The 16,171-nt window shown below is 44.4% G+C and overlaps 1 protein-coding gene across 1 annotated transcript in view; it reads right to left on the bottom strand.

Moving 5' to 3' along the window:
• Window positions 1-14,011: 14,011 nt before the first annotated feature.
• Window positions 14,012-16,171, bottom strand: part of LOC127584364 (ras association domain-containing protein 2-like) — a 35,308-nt gene continuing 33,148 nt past the window's right edge. Inside the window, 1 exon segment of the mRNA XM_052041086.1 lies at window positions 14,012-14,118. Coding sequence (XP_051897046.1) covers window positions 14,049-14,118 — 70 coding nt within the window. The 3' untranslated portion in view covers window positions 14,012-14,048.

Raw genomic sequence — 16,171 nt, 5'->3', positions numbered from 1 at the left:
TTCTGCTATGTTTCCATTTAACTACGACGAAAGTGTTATGAAGATGTAAGTTGCAGTTATTGTCAGAGTTTGTCATTCATACAAGCAAGTCTTTCAGACTCTTGATTCTGTTCTGTCAATTATGTAAGACCATTTTATAAATGAAGAAAAACACAGAATTGGGGGAACAGAGGGGGTTCATGGGGTTTACATAAAGAAAACGTTACAGAGCAGCAGGCAGCGCTAGAAAATAATTTTATACAGGTCTGAAATGTTACTTTTGTCTCAAAAGTTTGGAATACAAAATGCTGAAGGTTAATAGTTAATTTATAAAAACTGTTGCCTAAGTAATGCAGCCTCCCTGTGTTCATTCCTAGGCAGTGCAGCCTAAAAGTGATGTTGTCTTGGTGTGCCTACAACAGAGAATATGACACCAAAGCTGAAAGAGTTAAAGCATGAGGATGATGTTAATGTGGGGACAATAAAATGGGATCAGTGTAGGATTAGTATAAGTGGGGGCTTGATGTTCAGTGCAGACTTGGTGGGCTGAAGAGCCTGTCTCCATGATGTATAATTCTATGATAGCCTGTATTCGCATTCACTTCGATGTAGAATTCCCTTAGCACACTGCAGAATGTGTTAAGAGCAGGTTTCTGCCACCTGCTATTGACCAACTCAATACCTTAAGTGCAGTTTATAACCACGGATCAGTATAATGTGAAAATTAGTACAACCACATTGCACTGATATGGTCTTGCCAAATGTTTATAACTTGGGATTTAATATCCCACTTGTCTTCATAATATGGTTACAATATATTAATTTGGTGATTCTGTTCACTTGCTATTTATCTCTGGCTTTGATTCACATCCATTTAGCTTGTTTCCCAAGTCTCCTCCCATCCTCAATCCCACCTAGTTTCACATACTGAAAAGTTTCGATGTGCTTTAGGATGTTGAAGTAAAACTTAATGCAAAGGAGATACTGGGGATAAAGCTTGAACAAAGTTTAAGGATTGTTTCCCAAGAAATAAAAACAGAAAATGCTGGAAACACTCAGCAGGTCAGGCAGCATCTGTGGACAGAAGAAACAGAGTTACTGCTTCATTTTGGAGATCCTTTGTCAGAACTGGGAAAAGGAGATTAAAAAAAGGCCATAGAGTCATAGGGCCCTTCACCCATCATGTCCATGCCGACCTTTTGCCCATCCATACTTATCCCATTTGCCTGCATTAAGTTCGCGAGTCTTGCTGTTTAAGTGCCTCTTATGTCTCTTAAGTGCAGTGGTTGTATCTGACTCCACCGCCTCCTCTGGCAGCACGTTTCAGATACCAACCACTCCCTGCTTAAAAAAAATCTTTTCCCTCAAATCCCCATAAACTTCTGCCCTCTTGTTTTTGATATCCCCACCATGGGAAAATTCTGACTATCTACCCTATCTTTGTCTCTTATTTTATAAACCTCTATCAGGTCACCCCTCAGCCTCCTTCACTCAAGAGAAAACAAACCCAGACTATCCAAGCTCTCCCCATAATTACGGAGCTCCAATCCAGGCAACATCCTGGTGAATCCAGAAAGGGAAGATAGCTGGTATAACGAGACTGTGGAGGGATGACACAGTCGACCGGGGAGCAGTGAGGGATGATTACTTAGAGCACTTGGAGGGATGATTACTAAGAGTTCCAGCACTTGGCGTCTTTGTGTCCCTGTTTATCACCCTTTAGCCTCTGTCTCCATCTTTACCCTCCCCTGCCCCCACCTAACTCCATCTGCCTTTTTATCCTTGTGTGCTTCCACCTACCACCCACCCTCTGTCTCCCAACTCCACCCCTCCCCCTCCTGCATCTGGCCCCATCTGCCCATCGTCCCTCGCTCTTCCTCTGTCCACCTGTTACCTCCCAAACCCCCGTCTCAGCCCTCCCCCTTCTCCTCTTTATACCGGCTACCTTCACTCTCAGTCCTGATGCAAGGTTTTGACCCAAAACATCGACGACTCCTTTTCCCCCCACAGATGCTGCTCAGCCCTCTGAGTTCCAGCAGATGCTCCAGGTTCCAGCATCTGCAGTCTCTTGTGGTGAATCTCCTCTGCACTGTTTCCACCACAACCACATCCTTCCTATAGTGTGGTGACCAGAAATGATGACCAGAACTGCACACAATACTCCAAGTGCGGTTCAACTAATGTCCTGTAAATTTGCAACATAACATCCCAACTTTTATATTCTGTGCCTCAACAAATGAAGTCAAACGTGCCATATGCCTTCTCCACCACCCAATCTACCTGCACTGCCAATTTCATGGAACTATGGACTTGAACCCCAAGGTCCCTCTGTTTATCAACATTCCTTAGTGCCCTACCATTGACTGTATATATCCTACCCCTATCCGATTTCCCAAAATGCATCACCTTGCACTTGTTGGGATTAAACTCCATCTACCAACGCTCCACCCAACTTTCAATCTGACCTATATCCTGCTGTGGACCTAGACAACCTTCCTCACTATCCACAGCGCCACCAACTTCCATGCCATCCACAAGCTGACTAATCATACTTCCTACTTTCACATCCAAGTCATTAATGTAGTTCACAAATAACAAGTGTCCCAGCACCGATCCCTGCGGTGCACCACTGGTCGCAGACTTCCAATCAGAAAAGCTTCCTTCCACCATTACTCTCTGCTTCCTATCATCAAGCCAATTTTGGATCCAATTAGCCAGCTCACTTTCAATCCCATGTGTCCTAACCTTCTGGACCAGCCTACCACAAGGATCCTTTCAAATGCCTTACTAAACTACATATAGGCAATGTCTAACACTCTGCCTTCATCAATCATCTCGGTTAACTCCTCAAAAAACTCAATCAAGTATGTGAGGCAGGACTTCCCCAACAAAGCCATGCAGACTATTCCTGATCACCCTCTGCCTTTCCGAATATACATAAATCCTATCCCTTAGGAATTTTCCCCATAATTTCTCCATTGCTGATGTAAGACTGGAGTTACCTGGCTTATGCCTGCTGTTCTTCTTAAATAAAGGAATAGCATTCACTATCCTCCAGTCTTCTGGCACCTCACCTGTGGCTAACAAAGATTCAAAATCTCCATCACTGCCCCAGGACGCTGGATAGATCACACCCAGCCCTGGGGATTTATCAACATTCATGCACCCCGTGACATCTAACATTTCATCCTTCTTAATATTGACCTGCTCCAGGTTATCCACTTACCCCTCCCTAACCTCACTATCGTCCATGTCCTTCTCCTTGGTGAATGCAGATGAAAAGTACTCACTTTTAGGACTTCCCCCACATCTCCTGGCTCCACGCATAGATTCCCACTTTGGACTCCAAGGGACCCACTCTTTCCCTGGATGGCCTCTATCCCTACATACTTACAGAATGTCTTTGTATTCTCCTTAATTTTACTTGTCAAAGTTATTTTGTTACTCCTTTTGGCCCTCCTAATTTCTTTCTTTTCTCTTCTACACACTCGATATTCTTCAAGAGACTTCCTTGATCCCAGTTGCCTATATCTTCCATATGTTTCCTCCTTTCTCCTGATCAAAACTTTGTCATCCAAGTTTCACTAATCTTGCCACCTTTGCTTTTCACCCTGATGAGAACATGCTGGCCCTCTACTCTTACCAATTCTCTTCAGAAGGACTTCCACATGTCAGCTGCCATTTTACACCCCACAAGCATCAGTCTCCAACCTACTTTTGCCAGGTCCTCTATTACACTATTGAAATCAACCTTCTTCCAATTCAAGACCTTAACTTGAGGTCCAACCTTATCCCTTTCTATAACTACCTCGAACTTACAGAATAATGGTCACTCTAAGATAAGATATCTTATTTGTCACATGTACATCAAAACACACAGTGAAATGCATCTTTTGCGTGGGCTATTCTGGGGGCCGCCCGCAAGTGTCGCCACACTTCCGGCACCAACATAGCATGCCCACAACTTCCTAACCCATACGTCTTTGGAACATGGGAGGAAACTGGAGCACCCGGAGGAAACCCACGCAGTCACGGGGAGAACGTACAGACTCCTTACAGACAGCGGCCGGAATTGAACTCGGGTTGCTGGTGCTGTAAAGCATTACGCTAACCGCTGCACTACCGTGTTCAGGAAAGGATTTCCAGAGCTTGAAACCAAGACAATATTTTAAATGGTGAAATGACCTGAATAACGATAATTAGAAGAGTATTGATATTAATATTTTGAAGCTGGAGGATACATTACAGCAGTGGGAAGAAGGGAAGTTGAAATGGTTTTGAAAGCTGAACAGACGTTACACTCACTGAATTAATTTCTTCTTCCCTTTACTGCCTCTCTTGTGAGCTTCACAGCATCTACCTCATTACTTTTAGTATAATTCAGTTTGGATGATTTGGGAAATTTGCATTCAATGACTTTAAAATGGTCAAATATAATGTTTTTCAGAGAATCCAACTGTTGTAACATCATTGTCCACATGATGGCAACAGTGAGCAGCAGCCACTGTTGTAGCCAATTGCAAGTTGCAGATGAACAGTCATTCTTAATGAGCACTATATTGTACTGAAATTGGAACACGCCCTGCAAATAAGCAAGTGCAAAGGTTCTGCAAATGCATTAAGGTCCAGAATTAATTTTCCCAACTCTCGTTGTAGATACCTACAGATGTACTCCAGACAGCGGGTCCTTCTTTGCGAAGATCCGTTTTTTAAATTCTGTCAGGGACCCAAACAATGCAACGATTCACCCACACTCCTTCAATCTAGTGCAACCGCATTTGGTGTTCACATTGCGGCTTCCTCAACATCAGAGGAACCAAACTCGATTGGGTGATCTCTTTCCTAAGCTTCCTGTTACATGCCACCTCAGTTCTCAGTCCCCACCGCTATTTCCGACCTGCCTGTCTGTGGACTTCTCCACTGCTATGGTGAGGCCCAAGTAAATGAGGGATGTCTTATCTTCCGTTTAGGCACTTTTCTACATTCTGGGATAAAACTTTAAATATTCCAACTTCAAGTAAATTGGTCTCTCATCAATCCCCATCATCGTGCCCCTTCTCAACTCACTTCTACAAATCCCTTCCCAGCAGTCAGTGCTCTTGCCTCCTTATCACCTAGCCTGCCTTAACCAATCCCCATGTAGTCTTTTGCCTGACACCTCACTCCTCACCCCCAGCTCTGTTTTGAAAACTGTAACCCCTCTACTCTGCCCCCAGTTCTGATGTGAAATGTTAACGGTGGCTTCTCTCTCCTCAGATGTTGCCTGACTGAGTTCTTCCAGCATTTTATGTTTCTGTATTAAATTTAGTGTATTGGTCTTAGGGTCCACTTTACTGTCAGTCTTTATCCCAAGTCACTGGTAGGTACAAAGTAACTTAAGATAAGATAAGATAAGATATCTTTATTAGTCACTTGTACATCGAAAAACACAGTGAAATACATCTTTTTGCGTAGTGTTCTGGGGGCCAGACTGCAAGTGTCGCCATGCTTCTGTCGCCAACATAGCATGCCCACAACTTCCTAACCCGTATGTCTTTAGAATGTGGGAGGAAAACCGCAGCACCCAGAGGAAACCCACGCAGTCACGGGGAGAACGTACAAACTCCTTACAGACAGCGGCTGGAATTGAACCTGGGTTGCTGGTGCTGTAAAGCGTCATGCTAACAGCTACACTACCAAGCCTGCCCAGAGATTCCAGCTGAAGCACTCCTTGGACCAGAACAGCTGGGCTGTGATTGGTTAAGAAATAAGCTTTGGGAACTTTTACATAGAGTCATAGAGTCATAGAGCATGGAAACAGGCCCTTCGCCCAACTGGTCCATGCCGACTAAGTTTCCTATCTAAGCTGGTCCCATTTTGGCTGCATCTGGCCCATTTCCCTCTAAACCTTTCCTATCCATGTACCTGTTCAATTGCCCTTTAATTGTTGTTAATGTACCTGCCTCAACCACTTCCTCTGGCAACTCATTCCATACACTGACTAACCTCTGGGTGAAAAAAATTCCCCCTCAGGTTCCTATTAAATCTCTCCCCTCTCATCCTAAACCTATGCCCTCTAGTTCTTGATTCCCCAATCCTGGAAAAAGACTGTGCGCATTCACCCTATCCATGTCCCTCATGATTTTATACACCTCTATATGGTCACCCCTCATTCTTCTCTGCACCAATGAATAAGGTCCCAACCGGCTCAATCTCTCTCTAAAACTCAGTCCCTTGAGTCCTGGCAACAGCCTTGTAAATCTCTTATGCACTCTTCCAGCTTAATGGCATCTTTCCTGTAGCAGGTTGACCAAAACGGAGCACAATATTCCAAAGGCAGCCTCACCAATGTCTTGAAACATAACATCCCACTTCTATACTCAATGTCCAAACTAATGAAGGACAGTATGCCAAAAGCCTCTCTCACCTCCGTCTCCACAGAACTATTTACCTGGTCCCTCTGTTCTACAACACTCCCCAGGGCCCTACCGTTCACTCTAAAAGCCCTACCCTGATTTGTCTTCATAAAATGCAACACCTCGCACTTATCCGAATTAAACTCCATTTACCATTCCTCAGCCTACTGACCCAGCTGATCAAGATCCCTCTGTAAGTCCTGATAACCGACTTCACTGTCTGCACCACCACAAGAGAGTTGTGGACACAGCCCAGCACGTCACGGAAACCAGCCTCCCCTCCTTGGACTCTGGTCTTTACCCTCTTGCTGCCTTGCTGAATCAGCCAGCATTGATTATTAAAGGACCCCACCCCCCGGGTCATTCTCTTTCTCTCCTCTTCCATCAGGTAGAAGATACAGGAGCCTGAGGGCACGTACCACCAGACCTTAAGGACAGCTTCTAGTCCCACTGTGATTAAGACTATTGAACAGTTCCTTAACATAATGAGATGGACTCTGAACTCACGATCTACCTTGTTGTGACCTTGCACCTTATTGCACTGCACATTCTCTGTAGCTGTGACACTTTTACTCTGTACTGTTATTATTGTTTTTACCTGTACTACATCAATGCACTTTGTACTAATTCAAGGTAACTGCACTGTGTAATGAATTGATCTGTAGGATCAGTATGCAAGACAAGTTTTTTCACTGTACCTCGGTACAGTGACAATAATAAACCAATACCGATACCTATTTTCGTATCATCTGCAAACTTACTAACCATGCCTTGTACATACTCCACCAAAAGGAAGAATGGGAGCTGTGTTCAGAAAGGCACTTCCTCAATTGTGAACCACTACCTTCTGACTCCCGTGCAAGAGGACCATAGCTACTATCGCTGAGTGTCCGATGATCCCAATTTCATTCCCTTACACCCTCCTCTAGCTTTGGAGGATTATGGTCCCATCATTTCCTCCCCATGCTCCATCAGATATTGTTTCTTTTCATTTATAACATCAAACATGTTAACATTTGAAACAGCTGTAAAAAAAAAGTCCTTAACCTTCTACACTATAAGCAAGTTTTCCAACTGATACCACATTGGTAAAATTTGCACTTCACCTCACCCAAAAGCTGTAACATTTGAGATGGGATGTCAAAAGATCCATCTTTTCGAACCTGTGCCATCAAATACTGCAATACCAAAGCACAACTACAACTTTCCTTTTCACTCCACCCACACCAAGGTAAGGTCAACCTTCCAGTTTTTATTTTAAATGTACCATTTTGAGCCTCAGTTTTTGGTGATTTTATGTCTGTGTTCAGAAATTATTCCATTGGCCTCTCAATTCCCTTCCAATGCAGTCTGTCTGCTCCAGCTCTGTCTGCTCGCAATCTCTGCCTTTCATTTCTTGTTTCTATCTGCACAATGTACTACCTTTTCTTGAAAGGTGGCAGGCAGCAGTGAGTGATGAGGACCTGGGAGAGAGCAGTGGGATGGAGACAGATGCAGTACTCAACTCATGGAGACCACTGCAGAGCTGGAGGTGATGCAACGATTCAGAGTGACGTCCAGCAGCTGATTGGTGTGTAGCAAAAGGTGGTACTTCCGTCTTTCCCTAACACTCACATTCACTGAGGTAAAAGTATAGGTGGTGTCTTTAAATTGTAGTAGGAAGTGTTCAGAGAGGAAATAATGTCCCTCACATTAACAGTACTCTCAGGTGCATAACTGAGGGCTTAGATCAAGGGTAATTCATGGCAGAAGTCCGCCCCATGGAATGCTCCTCCTGCAATATGTGGGAAATCAGAGAAACTTCCAGTGTCCCTGGCGACCATGTGTGCAGAAGTGTGTCCAGCTGCAGTTCCCAACTGCAGATGGACTCATTTCGGAGCACCCATGATGATGAGAACATTGTGGATGGCACGTTCGGTGAGCCAGCAATGAGTACACGGGCTAGGAGAGCAATGTTAACCGCTAGTTGGAGCAGTAGGTGCAGGTAGAGAGTGCAGGAGTCACCTGGAGCTGTTCCGCTCTCAAACAGATACTGTATCCGGGCGGTCCCCAGGTTACGACAGGGTTCTGTTCCCGAGAACTGTTCATAACCCAACCGTCCTTAAGTCGGAAATGAACAGAAACCGTGTGCAGGAGAGCGAGGAGGAGCAGGAAGAGCAGCTGGGAGCCAGCCTCACCGACACACAGCGAGCGAGCGAGTGAGTCTGCTCAGCATTGCTCAGCTCCAACCCAGCCCCCGGGTTGTTGTGGCTCGGAGGTAGGGAGAGAAGGCAGGCAGAACTACCACGTTCCCACCCAGCAGAAGATACCTGCAGCCCCACAGCAGCTGGCCAATCCATCCCGCCGTGTCTCCCAAATGCTCATTTGTATGTACAGGGTGTCCACAAGTTGTGTGTTCATAACCCAGGGAGGACCTGTACCGTGCTGCAATCCTGTTGAGGGGAGGGTCTCCCAGAAGAAAATCAGCAACAGCTAAGTTTGTAGCGACACAGTTTGTCTCTGCTACTCATGGTTGGGAGTGGAGAGGGGTGGGGTGGCAGGGAAGAAAGTGATTGGAGTTTCTGTGGCCGGTAACAAGATGCTCTGATGGTATAGTGTCTCCCTGGTGCCAGGGACGGGATGTCTTGGAACAGCTGCAGAACATTCTGAAGGGGGAGAGTGAACAACTGGTGGTTGTGATATGTCAGTACCAACAACATTGGGAGGAAAGGGATAACGTCCTGCAATGCAAGGTAACAATTAGAGACCTCTGAGGGTGCAATCTCTGGATTACTCCTGATGCCATGCGCTTGTGCAAGATAGGAATAGATAGAGAGGTCGGATGAATGCGTGGCGCAAGGGATGGTGTAGAAGGGAGGGATTTAGATTTTTGGACCAGTAGGATCATTTCTGGGGAAGGTGGGACCTGTACCAGCAGGACAGGTTTTCTTCTCAGGAGTGTCAGAGACTGAGGGGCAACCTGTTAAAAGTATATAAAATCATGAGAGCCATAGACAGGGAGGATGGAGTCTTTCCCCCCCCCCCCTCCCCCCAAGGGTGGAAATGTCAATACTAGAGGGCATAGCTTTAAAGGTAAGAGGGAAAAGTTAAAAGGAGATTTACAAGGTAATTTTTTTTTAAATTACAGATTGGTTGGTGTTTGGAACACACTGCCAGGTGAAGTAGTGGAAGCAGATACAATAACAATGTTTAAGAGGCATTTTGACTGGTGTGAATAGACAGGAAGGAAGGGATATATACTATGTTCAGACAGATGTGTAGTTTAAATTGGCACCATGATTAGCACAGACATGGTGGGCCAAAGGGCCCTTTTCCCTGTATTGTTCTGTTCTTTGATAAGTTAAGATTTCTTTATTAGTCACATGTACATCGAAACACACAGTGAAATACATCTTTTTTTTTGCGTAGAGTGTTTCTGGGTGCAGCCCGCAAGTGTCGCCACACTTCCGGTGCCAAAATAGCATGCCCACAACTTCCTAACTTGTATGTCTTTGGAATATGGGAGGAAACCAGAGCACCCGAGGAAACCCACGCAGACACGGGGAGAATGTACAAACTCCTTACAGACAGTGGCCAGAATTGAACCCAGGTCACTGGTGCTGTAATAGCATTATGGTAACCGCTACACTGTTCACCTATTTCATTCCAAACCCTAGTTAGTTCATTGTTATCTTGTCTCTTGGGTGGAGTAATGCCACAAAGAATATTAAAGAAAGCAAAATGATGTCGAAGTACTGAGTGTGCTCCTGAACAAACTTCACCCCATCACACAAAAAAGTTAAAGTCACATTTGTTATTAATTTATGAAGAGTTTATTCAACTGCATTCTTTTAAAAATAGCTCATAGGTTTTAGCTACTGAAGTGTGTGCTAAGTAGCATGACAGAAAAATAGATTTTTTTTTTAACAATTGTTTTTCACCTTCGGTAGAATTGATGCCCTGGGAATGTATCAGCCACTGAGACCAGGGCAACTGGCTGATGATTTTTTCACCCAGAATTTAAAGCACGACCACTTCAGACAAGGAATGCAGCAATGAGAGTGTCCTTGGAAGGACAGCAGCCTAGAAGAAGTGAAACTGCAGTGACCTTCAGAAAGGGGAGTAGCAGAAAGCTGGTGGTTTGCAGGCTTTATCCATCCAACTAGGACCTCAGCTTGATAAATTTTTCCCCCTGATCCAGTGACGCAAACTCACTTCATCTCAGGAAACACTTTGGCCGTTTACATCTGTGCTTGTCAGGATCAAGGACAACACTCATTTTTATGCAGTGTTTGCCCTGTGAATCCATACCCTGATTATACAATGTACCATAATCACATTCTGCAGAAACATACTGCTTCATTAACAAATTAAAATACATGAGCCTGAATATACCTTGCAAAGTACACCATTTGAAAAGAAACACTATTAGTTACAAGCGAAAACCATGTAGTTTTTGCAGACCAGTTTCAGGCTAATAGTGGCCAGTTTAAACCAGAGGACTTCAATAAAGTAAATTTGTTAGAACCATATTTTATCTTCCAAAACTGGATCACATACATCAAAAGTGCAATTATATTCTGAATGAGACATAGTGTGCTTTCTGCATATACAAGATAGCTAATGGCCTATATCTTAATGTTCACGTCATTGACCAAAACCCAGCTTACTCTATTACACACAGCACCGAGTGGCCAGTGATAATGAACAGGGTCCCTATCATCCATTAAATCCATCCCTACACCTATAATAATATGCATATATGGTAACTGAGGAGTATACTCCTCCCTTGCCAGCAGAAACAAGCCTTTCAAAAGGTAGTTATTTTGGACTTTATATTGTGACAATGAAATAAAATGCTTATTTACAAGAAAAGGGTTTGTTAAAAGGATCAAAAGACACCAAAACCATCAAGGGTCTGTTGCGTTCTGGTGGGAGAACTAACCCAGTAAAGCCAGTGGTCCTTCCTGAGCAACCCAGGGAGAACGGTTTGGAAGCAGACACGAGATACTGCAGATGCTGGAATCTGAGCAACACACACAAGATGCTGGAGGAACTCAGCAGGTCAGGCAGCATCTGCGGAGGGAAATAACCAGTCAACGTTTTGAGTCAAGACCCTTCATCAGGATGGGAAAGGAAGCTTCGGCCCTCTTTCTTTCCAGTCCTGATGAAGAGTCTCGACCCGAAACATCGACTGTTCATTTCTCTCCATAGATGCTGCCTGACCTGCTGAGTTCCTCCAGCACCTTGGAACAGTTTGGAAGTAGTGTGGGGAGAAGTCCATGTCAGTAATTGTTGAAACAACACTGGTGGGTTTCTGAAAGGACAGGCAATTATTCAGAGTCACTTTCACCACTGAGCTGTTTGCATTATTAAACAAAGACAGTCAACATTTCAATCAAGAAAAATGCCCACTTCCCTTTATCTTACTCTCAAGGAGCTATACCTATCGGCAGGCAAGATTGATGACAACCATCCGTCTCTCTAGGAGCAGTCAGCTCTCCAGGATCACATGGGAATGGGAGAGAAGCTGAAAGCTCCACATGACCTTGTCACCTGAAGACATCATCTTCCCCACATGTTACAAGCATTGTCCCAGCAGTACTTCAAACATGGCCTGAGTAACAAGCCAGGGGATAGAAATTCCTCAGCATATTGAAGGGTGTGGGGAACCAGAGTTGGTTTTGTTCAGGGAAACAGGGATGTTCTAATATGTGACATGCAAAACTGTGCATTGGAATCACCAGCTCCTTGCCTTAACACAACATGCACATGGGAGCACAGTCTGCATTTTAAAAAATACAAACTTGGCTCCTCTATATCCTGTCAGTGAGCTGCAATCCCCAACTACTGGGGCAGCTTTGGGCCAGATTTGCCCTCGAGAGGCGGGTGGGTAATGAGATGTCATCTTGTGCCTCTAACAGCCAATGGAATATTGTGCCCATGGAGGTAGAGTCCTGGGCCCCCCAGTAATAAAGTACTTGAAAGAACCCACTGTAAGATGACCATGCACAGTCCGAGAAGAAGAATCAGGTTGCCACTTTAAGCCCAGTTACAGAGCAACTCCTGCACTCACACAGAAGCTGCCCTTCAACCTTTGTGCTGGCTCTCTTCCACTCAAGGCCATGCTACTCAAGTTCACACTACAATTTTGCAAATGTGACAATAACCATGTGAATGCCATCTGTGCAATGCCAACTGCAGTGCCCTGCACAACCACATCTTAAGCTCAGAAGGGTTGAGTCAGAGTCTCCCAGAGCAGTGTTGGGATTGTCATTAGACTTCCTACCAAAAGAATTTCATCTGAACCAATCCCTTAGTGCTCAGACCCGAGAGCACATGACAAGATTTCAAGCCAAGTGATCTTCAGAAATGGCGTTGGATAAATGTGGTAAGCAGTCTTCAGCAGTCACCCTGCCTTCGGGGAATCGACATGCAATAGCAAAGACTGCACTGGTGCTTGCTGCAGTGGACCCACTGGAGCCGACAGGTTGTTGGGGACTCCCAACTGGTTTCATCAGGCTATTGCACAAACTTCAGCTATCACTAACCAGTTGCGTCCAGTGAAGTAATGCAGGAAATGCAGCAACTAACTGCACTCAAGCTTCTACTAATAACGATGAAATAGTGACCAGATAATGTGTTGGTGACCTTAAGTGAAGGATAAACACTGATCTCAGGATGCAAGAGAACTCCTTTGCTCTGCACAACCATGCCGTGGGGTCTTCAATCCAAATGATAGCACCATCGGATGTCTAGTGTGGGATGACTCCATGGCCTTATGACCTAGGGGTGAGGGAGCAAAGGTCAACTGGACAATAGAGAATCATGGGAGTGAAAAAAGAGGGCAGGGCATACAGGTCAACTGAACTTCCTTCATCAACAGTTAGACTTACAAGCTTCGAGCTAAAGGCCAAGAGCATCACGTGAGGACAGTATGTGCTGTTGCTGTAGAGGGATTCTTCACCAATCCTGCTTGTGCTTCTGTTTCAATAAAACATCTTGTGTTCATATCTGCTCACTAGTGAACCACACTGGCCATGTTCCAGAGAACTGCAGAAACCTAGTCAGCCCTCAACAGTCATTACAAGTAAACTATCAACTGCATTCATCAGAGGTGAATTCTTGCAACTTTCAGAGCCAGAGTTTTCAGTGATTGGGATGTCTCCTGGAGGTTCCAACGCAAGAAGGGAGGGGTGAAGACTTTGAATTGTCCCACCCCCTTGCCTCCACCATTGGTTACTCAATATGTCCATCATCAGGTTCCCATAGCAATTACAAAAGCAAAATTATTTTTGATTTAATTCATGGCTTTCAGTCTTTTCTCAACAGCCCACAACTTCTATATTTCTCTAGCTAATAAACAAAAGGTGTTAAAAGAAAATGGGGGAAAAAAGTCTCTTTAAAATGCCCGTGATTAGTTTTGTTTTCCTCCTGGGTTTCACTCACAGAAGAGTCCTGACGGTTAATCCATTTGCTGCAGACTCCAAGGCAATCAGAGAGGGTTAGCAATGTTATTTCAGGAACCCTCGCCCATCATATTGTTGCAAGGGAAATTCTGAATGGTGCGGGAACACCTCACTGAAGTGCAAGCACAGGAAAGCAGTCTCTGCATGATCACCAGGGTGCCAACAGCAATGAACATCTGCCCACAGCTTACTTCGTAGCAAGTCATTCCATCAGCTAGAATGAATCTCACATCTGTGCCCAGGACTCCGTCAGCTCCTGTACACGTGTCTCGATAACTGCACGCATCACTGAGTACCTGTGAAAGGAAACATCATCTTAGACTCCATTTTGCTCAGACCAGTGTTAACAAAAAGTCTCCAGTGTGGGAGGAATGTTTGATTAACAGAATGCAAGAAAACTTATGATTCTGGGGGCATATATCTGAAGAAATGTGAAGTATGGATCTATTTAAGTGTTGATTTAGTGTGAAGAGGGTTTAGGCTTCTACCTCCTTCCACCATCAGTAGCATCCACAGGAGGTGCTCCATCAAACATCTCCACCATCCAGGCCGTGCCACCTTCTCACAGCTACCATCGGGCAGGAGGTATAGAATCCTGAAGTCCCACACCACCAGGTTTCAAGAACAGCTACTTCCCTTCAACCATGTGGTTCTTGAACCAACCTGCACAACCCTAATCACTGCCTCAGTATAGCAACACCATGACCACTTTGATCACTTTGCACTAAAATGGACTTAGTTTTTCTTATTTTAATTGTGTTCTTTCTTGTAGAATTTCTGAATAATATGTTTAATTCATGTTTTTCTTGTGAATGCTGCTTATATGATGCCATGATGCTGCTGCAAGTAAGTTTTTCATTGCAACCTGTGCATACATGTACTTGTGCATATGACAATGAACTCAACTGACTGACTTCTAGATCCCTACCATCCCTCGGGGTGAAAATAAAATTCTCACTTTCCTTTCTACCAATTTGCTCCAAATCTAGGAAGCATGAATGGCTTTGCTGCATTGTAAATAGAATGGATTTTGGATTTTGACCCTTCTGTCCAAGGGAAATATCGTATTTACTCTAAGCCCCTCAATTTAAAACACTTCAATTATTCTCTCCTCGGCATCTCCTCTTCCAAAGACCACCCTCGCTTATTTAGTCTTTCCTCAAAACCTACAGCTCTCCCATTCCTGGGAACATCCAAGTCTCCTCTCCCAATCAAGTGAATGCAAACTAAGTGGTGGAATTTTTGGATGCATGAACTCGGGGGCTATCATTCATTCACAGGATGCGAGCGACTGATACAGACGGCATTATTGCCCATCATGAATCCATTGAACTGGGGTCAATTCAGTCACCTCATTGTTGTGGATCTCAAGCTGCACAGAGGCCAGACCATGCAAACATTGCTGATTTCCTTCCCTGAAGCAGATGGCATTTTACAATGATCTGTTGATTGCGTGATCAACATGACCAATATCAGCTTCTTACATTCCAGATTTAACTAATTGTACATCAATACCCATAGTTGGATTTGCGCTCTTGCCTCAGTTCATTTCTCCAGAACTCAATATTATCAGCCTGCCATCAACCACCATACATTGATTTATGAAGGGGACAGGACAACTTAATAAGGCCATGCATTCCTGGGTTGACAAATATGACAGATTACAAAATCAAAAATGAGATTGTACAACTTTAATATTTTGGAAGCACAGGGCAGCCAGGAGGTCTTTATCTTACTGAATGGTGGAGCAGACTCCAGAGAACATCCATCCTTCTCCTGCACCTGATGGTCAAACTCCTCCAAATGGCTGGAAATGACCTTTCCTTGTCCCAGTGAAACAAATTTTGCCCTACACCCATGAATCACAAGATTCATAGCATCATACTGCACGAAAACAGGCCTTTCAGCCCAATGAGTCTGTACCAAATACTAACCACCCAGTTACACTAATCCTAAACTAATTCCATTTTACTCTCTCCACATTCCCAGCAACTCCCCAGATTACATCATTCCCCTACACACTAGGGGCAATTTACAGTGAGCAATCAACCAACCAATCTGCATGAAGTTGGGATCTGGGAGGAAAAATAGAGCAGTCAAGGGAAACCCATGTGGTCATAGGGAGAACATGCAACCTCCAAGACAGCACTGGAGGGCAAGATTGAGCCCAGGTTACTGGAAGTGAGGCAACAGCTCTACAAGCTGTGGCACCCACTATTTACATCTTTGATTAAATCTCATCGAGTGCATTTCAAACCAGCTTTCCTTCCCAAATTCTTTTGTTTTAATTGCATGCACATTCCTTGTGCAAACATTCTTGTGCAAACATGCCTGTGCAAACATGCCATG

This window comes from Pristis pectinata, chromosome 29 (genome assembly GCF_009764475.1).
Source record: "Pristis pectinata isolate sPriPec2 chromosome 29, sPriPec2.1.pri, whole genome shotgun sequence".
NCBI classification, from domain to species: domain Eukaryota; kingdom Metazoa; phylum Chordata; class Chondrichthyes; order Rhinopristiformes; family Pristidae; genus Pristis; species Pristis pectinata.
This window is presented reverse-complemented; position numbering and strand designations above follow the sequence as displayed.